Here is an 18,118-nt window from a genome sequence, read left to right on the forward strand (position 1 = left end):
CAAAGGTCAGCAACAGGTCTGCGGCTATGCTCAGGTCTCTGGTTCTGAGCTGCAGCCTTTTCCCAGGATTTGGTTTCCCCTCCCTAGCTGAATTGTCTCAGTTTATCTCCAGGGTTGTAGAAGGGCTGGGACAAAAGGCTGCCGAGCAGCCCGCAGCTGCCGCCTCAGGCAATTTTCCCTCTGCCTTTCGTCGCCTAGATTTTTAAAGGAGCCCAGTGAGTTGGAAGCCACTGGCATTCCGGATCAGTTCCTGCCTATGCGGCTTTCCTTATGGTCCCCAATCGCCGGTTCTCCTTCGGTTATTTTCCTTCTAGTGAGTCCAGGGCGTTCTCATTTGCGTTGAAACTCGTAGCATGAAAGTCTATAGTCCGTTTTTGTATAATCCCGTGCGAGTTTGGATGTAGTCGCCTGGGCATCTTTATTCTGCTGCTGTCTTGCCGATTCCCGAGCTGGTCGAGCTGATCAGAGGCTTTGGGCGGCGCCCAGGTGCTCTGGATCTGGTTTGCAGATTCAGCGGTTTTTCTCTCACCCAGGTATTGAGGATCAGATTTGCAGTCTTTCCGCAGCCTGGGCTCCACTCACTGAGCTGAGCCGTCCAGCTTTACCTCCAGGGTTTAGCGTGGGGCAAAGCGGCTCCTGCTGCCCGCGGAACTTCGAGGGGCCTGGGTTTTCCCGGGAGTTCCCTTCTGGGAACTCCCCAATCGCTGATTCCCTCTCAGTTACCTACCTTCTAGTGAGTCCAGGATGCTTCGTTTGGGTTAAAACTTGTAGTAAGTGAGTCTATAATCCGTTTTCAGTCCTCAATTCCTATGCCAGCTTGGACACGGTGATCTCAGCGTCTTTACTCTCTAGTCACCTTTTTTTTTTTTTTTAAATATTCTACCATAGAGTTGTATTTTGTACATTTCATAGTTATTTCCTTCTGTATTAGACCATAAACTACAAGTAGATTGGATTTTTTTCTCACCTTTTAATTCTTTGTACTTATTAGGAAAGACTTATAATGGAACTAAAGAATAAAATGAATTACTACAATAGTTTGAAAGATGGAAGAAAGGACAATCAACACAGTTGAAATGAGAAGGGAAAGTTAGACTATAAAACAGAAACTAAAATGTAAGCAGTGTTTCAAGGCACATTTGGTGACACAGTCCTAACACTTTAGCATCTTGGAAGGAAATAAAGTTTACCAGGTAGAATCATGCAGCTATTAGCTGAACTATTCAACAGGGTACCAAACATATTTAGTCTAGTACAATCTTGCCTGGTTGCAGGCATTTTCCTTGATAGAAAGAATCACATTGCCAGTGTTCAGGAGTGTCTCTTATTTATTATGTTCATTAGGAGTTATTTATACAAAAAAAAAAAAAAGGACTTGATTTGCCTACCTGAAATAATGAGAGAACTGTTATATATAACAGTTATAAATACTACCTTTTGGTATTCATCCCATTAAAACCAAAAAGGTTAGGTACCTAATGTAGCAAGTTTTAATTACATGAAAAAAAAAAAACACAGTCTAGTCAGATAAATGAACTGTTGCAATGGATTCAAAACCATCTCTGCTTGTGTGCTTGTGGTACAATTTGCAAAGTTTGTTTAAGGTTTACACATGAACATTATGACTTGCAGCCAAAGAAGATCAGCCTATAATTTAGAAAATCAATCTATATTCTTGTGTTTCCATTTTAATTAAATAATGGATTATGAGCCTCCCATGGGAATATTAGAATCCACAGTCATGAATCTCTAGCTTTATCTGCATTGGCATCTCATACTACTTTGGAGAGTGCCTTTCATAACCACAGCATCCTTTGATTGCTCAAAGTATAAGCCAAACACAATCAAGAGCTTTTTTCCTGTTAAACATTAGAAAGGAAAAATAAGTACTGCTAGTTTCACCTGCAAATGCTTTTTAAAATCAATGAATCATGTTAACAACTCACATCAGGAAATCATATTTCCAGTTCAAGCTGAAATTCCTGGGCCTGAGTATCTTCTGCATTCTCTGCTTATATTCCTTCCCTGTCACTGGATATGTTTTTGAAATACCTTCTCACATTAAAAATTCTCAAGCCACTCATTCGTTTTAACATTTCTTTCCTACAGATCCCCCTGCTGTGGAACCAGCATTCCTGGAGATTCGGCAAGGGCAAGAGCGAAGTGTCACAATGAGCTGCCGCGTGCTGAGAGCATATCCCATTCGGGTGCTGACCTATGAGTGGCGCTTGGGCAACAAACTGTTACGAACTGGTCAGTTTGATTCCCAAGAGTACACAGAGTACCCCGTGAAGAGTCTTTCCAATGAAAACTATGGGGTTTATAATTGTAGCATCATAAATGAAGCTGGAGCAGGACGTTGCAGCTTTCTTGTTACAGGTAAGATTCCAAATATTTTACTCATTCTGTACATTTGTATATATCTACTAGGTACTGATGTATGAAATATTTTGCTTTCTATATAACATTCTTACATACATACATTTAAGCTAAGGGATCTTAAACTTGTGTCAAAAAGAATGACAGCATTTTGCAGATTCATGGAGCTTAGTACCAGCAGCTAGACTATTCAGTTAAGAATTCAGTCAATTTCAAGGCAAGTCTATTTTAGTAAGATAGTTTATGTGCCTGTAAAACTAGGCAGAAGTTTATGTCAATTCAATAGATTCGGTGATAAGGTTATTTTGAGTCTTTCAGTAACAAAGAGAGAAATCGTAACTATCTTGATTTAGAACAATTTGCAAATATTAATATGCATCTTCTAAAAGTCTAAAATGCCTTTTGAATTGACCCCTTTTTCAATTTTCTTAAAAGCACAAGGCTTTTTTTTATTATTATTAATTTATTACCTTAATGATTGATGAATCTCCATTTTATCTTGACTCACCAGATATTCACAAATATTCAAAGAGAAAGCAATAAAGTGTATCTGGTATATAATATTAGAGAGAAGTAACAATATTTTTATGTCATTTTCTTTTGATGCATTATAGAACATATTAGTCTGTATTAAATCCTTTGTGCTTATTTCAAGTACTTTAATAATCTCTATAAGAAAAAAAAATCTGTATTAGTTTTGAGATATAATTTAGGCATATATTAAAAGTATATATTCCTTGTTAAATTGCCTTGTTTTAGGTAAAGTTAATTATAATAGTTGATGTGTTTATGCTAGTAGAAGACCAATTGAACATTACATATTATTTGAAAAGCAATCATAGAATTTTGATTAAAATATTTCAGATTTAATTAAATTTGTCCATGGGCAATATAAATTCATATTAATAAGCTCTTACAAGCAAACTCTCTAAATATGAATTGCCTTGAGAAACTTTTGCTTCCTGTAATATAATATTTGGTAGATTAAGTATAATTGACTAATCAAAGAATATGAGGATGCCCTCTCTGCTGGATTCTGCCATGGCTTGGTTTCACAGTGCTGTTATTAAAATTCAGTTGAACTTAAAGCTTTTCTATTTCAAATTTTAAGGGAAACTATTGCAACAAAACCTAGTCTCTAAGACAGTACACTTGCATGTTCATCTAATTGCTCATTTTTATCCCTAGGAATATTTACAAAGGAAAGGGAGTGCAATCCATTATTCTATGAGAAACTTAAAAGGCCATGATATACATTAACTTTTGTTTATATATTATTGTCCCAAAGTAATAAGAATCCTTCAAAGGCAATTTTTTTTTACATATTTATCAAAATGGAAATCATTCTTTCATTTATAAAAAAAACAAGAAACACCTCCATGTAGTTAGGTGCATCATTTATTAATATAAATTCTTTGGCCTATACACATTCAATTTTCTCCAGTCACATTGTTTTCTTACATTAGGCTAGTGTAGACCACACTACCTTTGTAAGGTTTTCATTTGTTCTCCATTATGTAATCCAAATCCTTTTTTTTTTCTTTTTTTAAACTAGAATGCTATCTATGACCAGAAGAAACAATAATTTCATTCTAGATCCATGGGGTGCAATAGTATAGTTTGACTGCAATAGAAAGGAATAAGTCTGTTGTGTGTTGCCCCATAGAAAAAAGATGTATCCTTATGCATAATTTGTTTCCACTGTGCAAATTTTCAGTCTTCAACTCAGCTTCGTTATGTCAATATTTTCATAAGTACTTTAATGTAGTTTTAAAGGAAAGTATATAATTGAGTTCCAAATGCAGTGTAATCCTAGAAAATTGATAATGAAATTGATCATTCCATAGAATCAGATCTCTAAACAAAACTGAAAGGCCATTTATGTCTTCTACTAAAATATACCATAATTAGTAATCATTGTGAATTTCCCACAATTTAAAACACTTTGAATATAAACAGAATATTTTCATCCACAAAACAAATCATTGAAGATGATTCTGATTTTTTCCTGAGATCCAAAATATCTAAGAAAATTTTAACATATATATTGTTGCAGTTATTTTACCAAATTGAAGATTACTTGTCTATTTATTGTGAATGTAATATTGCCAGCTCATAGTAGAGTTCATCTTACTGAACAACAAGATATGCAGAATGTCAGCCATCAATTCTGTGCCCAGGAAAGCTAAAAATTCCAGAAGACACTTTCACTGTTTATTTCATTTATGTTGTGTATAAGTGTGTGTGTATGTGTGTGTGTGTGTGTGTGTATGAGTGTGTGAGAGATCTCTGGGAGTATGGGGGTGAATGAGTGAACTTGTTTATTGAGGAATTAGAAAGTAAAAGCTCTCACTATGTATATGCACACTTATTACACTAGGTTTTAGGTTAGAGAATATATAAGCCAATTAGAAATGGCAATCCATATTCTCTATATAATGCAGTAAAAGTAAAACCCCACATATATGTAAATATAAGACAAATATATGTATATATTTATTTATTTATTTATTTAAATATATATGACTTATATTTATTCATATATATAAAATTCCAGACTATATAACCACAATTACATATAGTAAGACTTGTAAATTAAGTACTCATAAAGCATTTAATAATTTGATCAATAGAGAGAAATTTAGGTTGTTTTAAATGAAAAATAGAGTATTCTTGACTATATAAAATTTTAATTGAATAACTACAAATTTTAACCAAGTATAAAAATATTATATGCATTATCTCAATATTTCAATAATATTGAAAAATTATTTACTGTGTACCTATCAATATAAGGCATCAAATTAGACCCTAGAGTTAAAATAATAAATTATTTCTCCTCTATTTCTTATCATATCAGCTTGTTGTCAGTTATGTCAGTTTATATTTGCATAGTATATTGAAACTATCACTTAATTTTCTCCTTATTGACTTATATTCTCTTATTTAGGATATTGTTGTAACATTTATCTGACATGTAAATTGTCAGTCTCCTTTCCTTTCTACATATTTTCCATACTGTTGGGATATATTTTACTAGAAAATGTGTCATATTCTTAGCTAAAAATATTTATGTTCTCCATGGGTAATAGGTGACATGTAAGTTCATTGTCATATATATATTTTTTTATTTAACATCCCTCAGAAAAACTATATCCTCTCCGTCACATTTCTATCAACTTCTCCAAACAATAGATTATCCTTCCTCCCACCAAATGATTACACATTTTTTTTTAAAGATTTATTTATTTGTGCATACAGAATTGGGGTACAGGCCAGAGGCTCAGGGGCGGTGAGAGTCTTCACCAGAGACAGAGTGGGGAACAGAACAGGCAGATCGATGAAGTACACTGCTGAGGGGAGCAGCGGGCGGGTCAGGAGAGGTCTGCCTCCCCATGTGGTCACCTCCGGGGCAGGCGGGGATCGAACTCATGTGGAAGTGGCTTTAGTTTCTCAACGCAGTGCTTTAACCCGCTGCACCACCAGGGAGGGCCCTGATTACACATTTTGAAGATTAACACCTTTGTTCACATGTTCCTTTATTCTAAAATACTGTCCTTTGTGTAACCCTATTCTGGAGTTACAGTGACCTGTTGTATGCCTTTATCAGGGTAATGTTCACCTTTATATCTCAGTCAAACAGAGAATCGTAGTCTGTAATGATATTTTATGATTCACAAATTAATCGTATATAGCAACTTTTGCCAAGTTTCTGTATGAATCAGCAAAACATCCAAGTAACCATGATCCCATGAGTTGAATGATATTGAAACTGATTTCATTCTGGTTAAAGCCTTTATCATTTCAGAAGTTAAAATCACATCTTTGTTCCACATAGTCCTTAAAGATTAAGGCTTTTCAATCATCATCAAAAGAAGGCATATCTCATAGCTTTAATGGTTCTACTTTAACTAAAGCTCTACTTTAGTTCCAGCTATTATGTCTACATTTCATTATATTCATTCTTTTTCAGCATACCTCCCAATAGGTTTAGATACCCACTACTTGCCTCTTATTAGAAACAAATTAATCATATTGCTCTATCTGCAATAAAAGTCGTGGCATAGATTTTATTTTAGGAAAATGAAATCACACTTTCTTATATGCATTTTAAATTGTCCTTATTGAAAATATTACAATGAAATTAAATTGAAATTTTCAAGGATAAATCTAGAATCTTGGTTTTATATCTGTAATGCTTGACATCATTACTAATAACCAGACCCACTTTTCTGAAGTGGTAGACATTAGAGCTTAGAATGATTTAAAAATGACAAGGATAGTTTTAGTCACAGACAAGAGATTTTTATTCATAAGCAAAGTACTTTGCTTATATGGAGGATAAAGGAACATCTTTACCTACCTGTGAATTATAGGAATTACCACATTAGTTATTTATTGCTAAATAACCAATTCTCACAAATCAGCATGTAAAACAGTACATATTGATTACTTCACAATTTCTGGATATCAGGAATTGAGGCCTGACCTAGCTGAATCCTCCATTCTGGGTCTCATATGCTGTAATCAGTGTTGACTGTGAGCTTATCTGGAGGTTCAACTTTAGATAAGAGGTTGCATTACTTCCAAGCTTATTAGTGTTATTTATTCAAAGAATTCACTTCATATGGTTGTATGATCAGGACCCTGGCATTATGCTGGTTGTTGACAAGAGACCCACTTTCATAGTCCTCGAAGATGTCTGCAGGTCCTAAAAACCACCTGCAATTCCTTGTCATGTGGGTTTTCCTAACATGGTGGTTTATTCCATCAAACTAACAGATGCAATCTCTAGCTCTAGTCTGTCAGTAATTTTATATAACATAATTACTGAAGTGACAGCTTCTCGCCACTCATGTATTTACATAAATACATGGAAACCAGAGAAAGGAATCATCATCATAAGTCACCTTAGCATCTGCCCTTCCAACAAGTACCAACATTTTCTGCCATTATGTTATGAGTATATTTTTAAAATACAGCCTAATGTAGTGGTGACTGCTTTATCTTCAGCAATATTTGAAGAAATAGTGTCATCTGTTTCATGAAACATGGCAAATACAATTATACAATTAAGACATTTTTACAAAATAAGAACATGTTATTACTCAATGAATGTAAAGAAATTCAGAATCATGAGAGCTGTGATATTGCCTTAGGTAGGGTAGTGAAAGACTCTACCAAATAATAATCAAATCAGATTTGATTCCAAATGAAAATATTGTATTCTTATTTTCTAATCTCAGATTGAATTTTATATTGATTAGACAGAAACTATGCTCTGTTCTCTCACAAAACATAAGTTTGTGCTACTCGAATGCCTAAAATGAACAATATATAATTGTGGAAAGCTCAATAAAATATATCAAAAGCAAGAAAATGTATAAATTACAGCTATGTTTAAAAATAGAGCTTAATGCTTATAATATAGTCTAACAACTTTTTATGCATAATATTCTACCTTGAACAAGTAATTCCATTTATATCATTTTCATCTCAGACAATCCTGCTGGGTGTGTAGAAGAGGTAGAATAACCCTCCTTTGACCAAAAGGCTAGCAGAAGCTCAGGAATCCAGAAATAAAATATCCATCTTCTTACTGCAATTCACTCTTTTTGACACCCTTCAATGCCTCTTTAATTAGTGGTACTAGAAAACTTTTTGAATAATTAAACTAGATAAATGATAAGCAAGTCCATGCTGAGTCTAAAAAATAGAAATAAAAATGTAATATTAATTAAAGTTAGCACTATCACTTCACAAAAGTTTTACTGAAATATTCACTTTAATATTCTAATGCATAAAACATTTTAGACTCCTTTCCACTAGTAAACATTTCTTGAATAACCCATTCTTTATATTGCACTTAAAGACAAGCATCAGTTCACTGTCATCACAGAAACATCTTTAAATTCTCTCTGCCTTACTCATTTTCTTCATTATAAATTCATGTAATTCCTTCAATGGAAGAATCAAAGTAGTAAATCAAAAGGATATCAAAACCTGGGGTACAATCTAGAGGTGTAGAGGGTGAGAAGATTCACCAGAGACAGAGTGGGGGAGCAGAACAGGTAGATTGACTGAAATACACTGTTGAGAGGAGCAGCAGGTGAGATAGGAGAGGTCTTCTGCGTCATATGGGTCACTTCCCTGACTGGGGATTGAACTCATGCTGCAGTAGCTGTGAACAGCTTCATAGTACTGCTCTTTAGCCTCTTGCACCACTATGAAGGACCCAGTAAAAGCAGTATTTATGGGAAAAATTGATAGAAAATTTTCATAGAGGAAAACTTCTTATAAAGAGCCAAATGCAAATTGTGTAAGTAAAATTGTATAATCACTGGGATAGAAAATTATATGGATGGATTCAACAGTATATCAGAGAAGATAAAAGAGTTGATAAAATTGAAGACAAATTGAAAAAATGCTGATACGATCTAATAGAAAGAAGAAAAGATAGAAGATTTAAAAGAAAAGCCCCAAGGACCAGGAGGGTGGTATAAAATTATTTAAAATAAGTACAGTTAAAATTCTAGGAGAGAATAGGAATGTGGGGGGAAGTTTTTTAGTCTACAGATACCATGGTACACAAAGCAAGGAAATTACAAAGCTAGAAATCAAACAAACCATACCTAGGCACAACATAATTAACTAAGATGAAGGACAACCACAGGAAAAAAATTCAAAGCAGCCAGATATGTTGTTGATGTGCATGACCTTTTCATTAGACAAGATATAAATTAGAAGACAATGGGGCAGCATCTTTAAGTCTTAAAATCGTTGAAATACTGTCAATTCATAATTTTATATTCACTGAAAATATACTGTATACTAAGGTCAAGTAATTTTTTTATTTCTGAAAAATGAATGCTAGAGAATTGTAGTCAGCAAAATTGTACCACAAAATAGGCCTAAGGATAGCATTATGTATAGGGAAAAGCATAGCAATGTAAGCCAGTGTCTATAAAAATCAGAAACACTGTTTTTTTCTATAAAAAGAATTGAAGAAACTTCCAAGAGTTTGATGGCTTCAGGATTAATGTTCAATATTTTAATCCAGTTTGTGTTAATTTTGTATTAGTGAAAGACGAGGGTTAAATATCATTCTTTTGGATATGGATATCTAGTTTTCTCAGCAACATTGATCAAAGACACTGTCCATCCCCCATTGTGTTCTTGACAGCCTTGACAAAATGAATTTATTTCTGGACTCTTGACACATACAGATGAGTACACAAATACGATCACTAGCAACGTTTGGAGTTGATGGGTATGTTTATTACTCAGATTGCAGTGATGGTTTGCAAACTGTGTATATTAATTTTGTTCAATTTGTGCATACTAATGACATCTCCATAACTGGGAAAATATGAAATGAAGAGGTTAGATCCAGTAAATAAGTGCATAAAATGGAAAACTGAGCATTTTTCTTATAATGTTCTAACAGTTATAGAAGCAATGTCTGAATATTAGTTTTTTTTTTTTTTTTAAAAAATTATTTAATTGTGCATACAGAACTGGGGTACAGGCCAGAGGCTCAGGGGTGGTGAGAGGCTTCACCAGAGACAGAGTGGGGGGCAGAACAGGCAGATCGACGAAGTACACTGCTGAGGGGAGCAGTGGGCGGGTCAGGAGAGGTCTGCCACGCCATGTGGTCTCCTCCGGGGCAGGCGGGAATCGAACTCATGCGGAAGCGGCTTTAGATTCTCAGTGCTGTGCTTTAACCCGCTGCGCCACCAGGGAGGGCCTGAATATTACAGTTTTTTAATCAGCCAACTGTTTTTATAAATAAAGGTTAATAGTAACATAGATTTCCTCATTTGTTTATGTACTGGTTATTGCTGCTTTTATGCTACATCAAAGGATGTCAGTGGTTGTAATAACAACCATATGCCTCAAAAATCTAAAATACTTAAATAGCTAACATTTAAATATATATATATCACTTCTTAGCTTGTAACAAAAATAACAAACTAGGGTTTGTTGCATATTTAGAACTAAAATATCACAGTAGCACAAATGATGGGATTAATTTTAGTTTTATTGTAAACTTATAGCATTTTTGAGGTAAGAAGTAAGCAGAGACCACAGAATAAATGAAGCTATATACCAGGTTTATGGATTGAAAGAATAAATATTTGATATTTATTCTCTTCAAACTATTCTATAAATTCATTATAGTCTTAACAAAACTCCTAGCTTAATTTTTTGTTTCTTGTGTTTAGAAATTTTTTAAAAAACCCTTCTAAATGTATGCCAAAAATTAAAAAACTAAGGAAAACAGAGGAAGTAAAAGAGCAGTTTGATGATTTCATTACGTAATTTTAAGGCTCACTCTAAATAGCATGCATTTTTATTTAGAGATAAACACATTCAATGCACATTATCAATGGGATAGGATAAAGGATCAGAAATATGGCATTTATATTGCCAATTGAGTTTTTTAAAGCCTTCAGCATAATCCATTGGGGAAATGGTAACCTCCTGAATAAATTGTGCCGGACCAACTGGATACCCACATTTAATTTAAAAAATAAATAAATAAACCCTGAGTAATACCTCAAACTTGGAGGTAATCTGTGTGAACTTGGAAAGAGCAAAGATTTTTTGGAAAGTGAATAAATAAAAACACCAATCATTAAAATTAATATATTAAATTTCATTCTATTTACATTATTTCTGCCCTTTAAAGTATATCATTAAGAAATGAAAGGGCAAATCCAAACTGGAAGAAACTGTTTGCAATATAGTTATGTGACAAAGGACTGGTATTCAGAATATATGAAGAATCTTTCAAACTCCGTAAGTAGGCAAATTCTACTTGCTGTCTCTGTAAGTAGACAGTAGAATGTTAGTCATTAGAATCAGGAGTAGGAAAGGAGAAATGGAGAGTTATTAAGTTATATTTTAAAAGATGAATTACTCTGAAGATGGGTGGTGAGATGATTATCTAGCAATGTGGATTTAATAGTGCCGCATCACTGAAGGCTTAAAAACAATTTGAAATAGTCCATTTTATATTATGTATATTCTGCATAATTGAATTAAAGGATTAATATAAGCAGTCTAATTAAAAATTGGCAGAAGATTTAAAGAGGCTTTGTACAGAAGAGAATACAATTGACCAATAACTGTACACAGACTAGTCACCATCATTACTTACTTGAGAAATATAAATTTCAATGAGGCAATACTGTATACATGTCATAATGGTGAAGGACTGACAAGGGAAGAGGAAGGATCCAATACCTTCAAAATACAAATGATGTAAACAAGTATTATTTTAATAAAATATTTTTTAAGAAAGATACTGACAATACAAAATGGTGGTGAGCAACTATCATACTGTTGGTGGAAATGTAAAGTGGAATTACTTTAATTTAAAATAGATTTTTAGACTCTAAAACTTAAATGTACATTATCAAATGATTGAGCATTTCCACTCCTAGATGATTACCCAAAAGCAATAAAGGTATATGTCTATAGAAAAACTTCTGTCCAAACTTTAATTTTAACTTTATTTATAATTAGCCTCTATCTAAAAACAGTACAAATATCCATTAATTACTTGATTAAGCAACTTGTAATCTATTGATGAAAGATTTTACTATATCATAATGATAGAATGATCTACAACACCAAGTATGGCTACTTAAGCAATGTAGATGAAAGGAACCAGACACAGAAAGTATATGCCTTTTAATTCTAGATATATGAGTTTGCAAAATAGGCAAAGCTAATATTTACTAAAAAATAGATTTTTGTTTGGCTGAAGCTCAGGGTGAGATGGATTGACTTAATACCAAGGCACAAACATAACTTTCTGTAATGATAGAACTTTCCTATTGCTTGATCAGGGTGATAAGTACATAGTAATCAAGGTATTTTTCTAAATTCTTAAAAATTTTCATTTAATAGACATGTATTTCATTGTATGTGAAATATAACACACTAAAGCATTTTCAAATAAATGGATGCTATTTTGCCACAAAGGTAGAATTGAGAATAGGAGGGAGTTCATAATACACAAGTATTTGATTTATCTAAACTTACCATGTACATCTTCTCTAGTTTATACTTTGAATACACTCAATACTTTCATTAATCTTAAAATAATTAGTCATTGCCCATAAATCATTTTTCATTTCTCTTCCACTAATTTCCAAATTGTGTTCCTTTAGATGAAAACAATAACCTGATCATTCTTTAGTGTGTTTTCTCTCCCTCTGAAATCCACTGTCATCATTTCTCAATTATAGTCTTTAAGAGAAAGTGACAATTATATTAAGAACTTAGTATAACCTAATGCATTGATAACAAAAATCCCATAATCAAGTTAAATCAGAAATATATGAATCTCATGTTGGAAAATTGCCATTTTATAAGTTTTGAGGTCGCTGCTAGATAGACTAAAGTGAGGACAGTAATATTATTGTATTAAGCTAGGTGATACCTTCTAAAAAAAATTCTCATAGCTTTTTCTAGTATCCTTTTAGGTAGATAGTAGATCCAGTTTTAGAGGATGAGAAATAGTCTGAAATCCCAAATAGTTTTCCCTGAGAGAAATAACCCTCACAATTTATACTGTCGACAGAAAAAAACATGAAACAAAACATCTCAATGTGAGAATGCACACAGATGTTTATGAATCTATGTTTAGTGTTTCCGTTCTTTCCTAAAGAGTCTGTTTGGTACTTTGTGCAGTTGGATTTTGCAGTAGATTCTGAGTGGCAATAAAACTAAATTGTGAAAAAATCAAAAGACTTTAATTCAGTGGAATCAAAATCATCTCCGATTATCTGTTTAGCCTCTGTCCATCACTCTGAAGAAATGATTAATGGATGAGAATATAGAGAAAGTGTTCCAAAAGTGTGCCAGACACCAGACTTAAAGTGTCTAGGAGCGAGATCCCATGGGTGATTGCTCACAAGCTGACCCATCACCTTTTCCGAGGAAAGATCTTGTGATGAGACTACACTGAGAAAGTCAATGGAGGTGTTCTTTGTATAAATACTTTCTGTATTCTGAAAACATCTCCAGAGTCTTTAATTTTCCTATGACTTAAAGAATCTCTTTCTCTTATCATTTAATGAACCTTCTTTATTTCTAAGGAACATATCAAAATGACAGTTACTGGGAGCTCAAAAAAGAACTGCAGTCAGAAACCTGCTTTGCAGGCAGATCCAGACCTGTGCTTCTTAGCAATGTGATAAGGGCAGGTATTTGTGCACTAATCTTTTCTTTGTGCTAGGCGTCATATTCACATCTTTTAGTTATTCTCAGAGGGTCACGGTGATTCAATTTCAGTAACTATGTTTCCTTTATTAACAGCTAAAACTACTTTATTAATCCAAGTTACATGTTTTGGAGAAAATAAATGTTCCTAGAAGATAGCATACCTTCTGGGCTCCTCTCCAACTCACTTGAACACCTCTTGCTCCCTCCACACATTCATATTCAGCAAAGGACCACCCACATGTGTAGCAGCAGCACTTGCCAAGAAGTCAGTGTGGTTCATAAGCACACAATTGAACATTCCCTTCTCAGCCTGAGAGCCACTGGGTCACTTCATCCCATCTGCTCTCCCTCCATGCACATATCCCAGCCAATGGCCCTTTAAATGATCACAAGGCTTTTAGATACTATGAAACTGTTTAGTTAGTAGGAACTGTGTAGCTTTAAGAAAGACAGCAGTGGGCCTCCCAGGTGGCACAAGGGGTTCAGCACTATGAAGCAAGCCACAGCCACTGCAGCTTGAGTTCCATCCCTGGCCAGGTTGCTGACCCACATGGTGCAGCAGACATCTTCTGTGTCTCTCACTGCTCCCTGCAGTAGTGTATTTCAGTACATCTGCCTGTTCTGCTCCCTACTCTGTCTCCAGTAAATCCTCTTTCCCCCACTCTCAACCACCTCTGGCTTACACTCCAGTTTTTTTTTTTATTATTAATAAATAAATCTTTAGAAAATAGAAAAAGATATAGCAGCTTAGTGTATAATCTTTCTTCCTGAGTTAAATATTTAGTAAGTACTTGCAGCTCTCATTTTAGAGACTAGTCAATACTTACCTTTATAAATTCATACTTGATAATGCTTTCGGATATAACTAATCTGCTTGAGTCCTAGGGATAAATGTGTAGATTAAATTTGTATATGCACACTGTGAAGATTCAGTAAGTAAGGGTCTTTTTTTTAAGTTAATGGAATTAATTTACTAGGAATTCCACCAGCATGCCAATGACTGTAGAATTAGGAAAAGATTGTCCTTTTCATAAAGCAGATGTAGCTTCTCTACCAGTATAAATAGTGGCAAGAAAAGTAGTAGATGTCAGCCCTCATCTCCCATTCAATCAGGCATACTTTGTTGTGAGTAACCTTATCAAAGAATTTGGAAGTTAGAATAAAAAGGGCTTTGGACTTTTTATTCTGTGGTAGCAGAAGGCAACTTTACTCAACTGTTGCTCAAAGTAGGACAAATTGTATAAAATCTCTAATTTTCACATTCATCTTTTATAAGAGGACAATAACAAGAAAAATCTCATTCCACAAAGGATCATTAATATTAAAAGCATATTGTTTGCAAGTTGATTATTATGGTACCTGAAAAATAGCAGAAAGTAGCAACAACATAACAACATGCCTTAAGAGATTATTATTATTTTTTTATCTGGGAGGGATCCAGCACCTATTCTCCCTCGTGTCTAAATTAATCTAATTATGCTTTAGAAATTCCATTTATAATATTTTTTGTGACCGGGTAGAACACTGGAAGAGGTTTACAAAGTCATGACTAGAAAGATCCCAGTGGGTGTCTTTTCATGGGAAAGGCATGTTGTATGCTTTTGGCTTACACCTTTGATGGAATCAGTAATAAAGTAAAGGCAGGGAAACAGGAAGTAACTGGTTTTGGGACTACATACTAGAGGTCCTTTGAGAATTTCCAGTGAAAAAAGAAAAGTCTTAGAGGCTTATAAAGGTACAGGTTCTTTTGAATAATTAGGAATTTGGTCTTCAATTTATTGTCTTATAAATAAATACTCGTACTATTCAAGGGAATTCAGATAACATTTCTGTTTCCTCTGTGGACCATATATTGATTTGGTAATTGAGTTTCTAAATAAATGGTCACTAAATACTTAAATGATTTGGTTCTCCAGCAGTATTTATTAGATATGCCATGAGACAGGGATACTGGCTTATAGAACAAGGATGCGCTCACTATACTACAAAATGGAGGATATGGAACAAGGCTGACTCAGTACAAAATAAGAGATTGTATTAGCCAAGGAATTGGATACCCATGTATGTTTAATCATTTCTTGTTTTTGTTCTGCTCCTGTCTTGTGAAATTTAAGGATATCTATGGGATTTCTTCTGCCATACCAATTCTGTCTCTGCCCTCAAGCAACCACATATATACACCTAATGGAGCTGGCTTGTTACTAGATATGTTTGTGGTACATGAAAGAAGTGGCACAACTTTTGAAGGGGTAACCTGTAAATCTTTATACAAGCAAAAAAATTTCACAAGATCACTCTGGAGTTATTATCGTGACATAGCCAGAGTTAGCATGCCTAATGGCTATGCTGACCTGTGCTTTTCTCCCACTGATAAGAGCATGGGAATGACAATTGACTTGTACCATGTACTAATGATTTTTCAATACAAAATGAAGAAAAATAGGTTTGGGTTGTTTTCTGTCATGAGGAATATTTGCTGCAATATTTTAAAAGTAGACCTATTTAATAATTTAATATGCTATCATTCCAGAAATAATATACTTTATAGGGATCAAACCTCCCAGTTGAAAGCCAGCTTTTTTGTATATCTAGTGTAACCTTTCTAACTGCTCAAAAAAATTCTCAGTTTTCACCATTTGAGGGATGACCTATAGACCTGATAAAGAGAATAATCTTCATTTATTCAGTAATTATGTTGTTCTTACTGACTTTCAAGATTTGCAATCCAAGTCAAGTAATATTTCTTTACATTTTTGTCCCTTCTAAGCTCTGTGAAGATGAAAATAAGTCAACATTTGTGAAGATATTTAATAAATTTTAAAGTCTTATATGAATCTGAAATAATATTTTTACTCAATATTTTCCTTGCTTTATAAGTCCAGGATTATAGAAATTGATTTTAATGAAATAACTTTCAAACAGCAACCTCAGACATATAATTCTGATATGTGGCATGTGCTCAAATATTTGATAGTATAGTGACAGGTAAAATTCCATCAGCAAGGTCTGTGGTACAGAAGAGGATAATTGAAGGACAGAATTTAAAAAATACTCTTTCTTTTTTTTTCTTCATATATGTCTTTCCTTACTAATAGTCAAAAGAACTCTACTCCCAGCAGAATTTTCCAGGCTATTTTCTTTAGAATATGTGCCTTTTATATGCAAAATGTTTTCTTAGATATTTCCAGGTTAAACAATTGAATTTATATTTTTTTTTATTTCCAAACTCTTGTTATACCCTAGCAATATCCTATTTACTATGTCAAATGTGAAAGCTAATTGCTTCATCAAGTCCAAACTACCTTTTAAAACTTTGGGATCAGATTCTAATCTGAGCCTATTTTGAAAAGGGGAAGATCATATTATTCATAATTTGCATCAACTGGAAGATACTTTCCGGGTTGTATAGTGAAAGTGTTCTTCCCTGAAGTTGAATTATTCTCTGGTATATATAAGTATTTATTTTATATTGCCCAAGATAACTATATACAGTTTATATGTAAAGTAACCTCTACTTTATGTAAATATTTTGTTTTCTACTGATGCCAAAAATGGCCAAAGGTGATTCAAATTGTGTTGAAATATTGTTTCATTACAGTTTAAACAAAGTAAATGGTAACTTATTTATATTTGTCGAGTATAATTATAAAATTGCTTCATAATCCTATGCCCAAAACAATAATAATAAAAGCTATTGTGGCACTCTCCTAGAAAGTTTTATTTTTTTAACTTTCCCTTTTTGTATGTGTCTTTGGCTGTTAGGACTTAAATACTTATTAAACTGCCTTGTGCTATGATACACATTTTAAATAGACTATACAGAATAATTTTTTTAAAAACCTTGTAACTTAATGGGGTCAAAATATGTGATAATCAAACTGAACTTGTAGGAGATTTCACACTGAGTCACTAAGAAGTAGGCAAAGTAAACACAATGAGAAAAAAATGTTAACTGATTATTTATCAAGCACAGATCTAGATGTCTTTTGTTTATGTAAAGTGATGAGTGAAAATAGATGTTATTAGACAAACTAGAATAGTTACAAACAATAGAAAATTTAAAGGATGAATCAGCAAATTCAAGAGTGAAAAGTCAAACATGAAAACTTTGGTGAGGTTTCCTTTTATAAAGAAATTGAGCTGCAAATCTTCTAAGGCATGTGACCCATTTCTACTGTTATATTTCCTTCATAAAAATGCTTTACACATACTATAAGAGTTGACTAAGTGAATTCATCATTTGCTTTCAGAAAATAATGTTCTAGTGACTGACTTTTATTTTAAAAATGGAAAGCACTTAAGCTATTTGTATAGCCATTTTATTTTAAATAAGCATAACCTACAAAAGAAATTGTGACATAAAGTAACTATAACTTATGCCTCGGTATCTGTAAAGGCTTTCTGTAGCGATCTTCATGTTTTGAAAAGGTTGACAATAATGTCGATAATTTTATTACTTAGCCAATCCATAAGCCTGGTCTCCAGAGCATTCTATGAGGTT

At 33.5% G+C, this 18,118-nt stretch overlaps 1 protein-coding gene across 2 annotated transcripts in view; it reads left to right on the top strand.

The window, feature by feature from the left end:
- Window positions 1-18,118, top strand: part of MDGA2 (MAM domain containing glycosylphosphatidylinositol anchor 2) — a 663,419-nt gene that overhangs the window by 590,929 nt on the left and 54,372 nt on the right. For both annotated transcript variants that reach the window (XM_004681901.2, XM_012724471.1), the window contains one exon: window positions 2,110-2,379. In XM_004681901.2, coding sequence (XP_004681958.1) covers window positions 2,110-2,379 — 270 coding nt within the window. The remainder of the gene's footprint in view (window positions 1-2,109; window positions 2,380-18,118) is intronic.

The sequence above is a fragment of the Condylura cristata genome, unplaced genomic scaffold, assembly GCF_000260355.1.
Source record: "Condylura cristata isolate star-nosed mole 26May11 unplaced genomic scaffold, ConCri1.0 scaffold00013, whole genome shotgun sequence".
Classification (NCBI taxonomy): domain Eukaryota; kingdom Metazoa; phylum Chordata; class Mammalia; order Eulipotyphla; family Talpidae; genus Condylura; species Condylura cristata.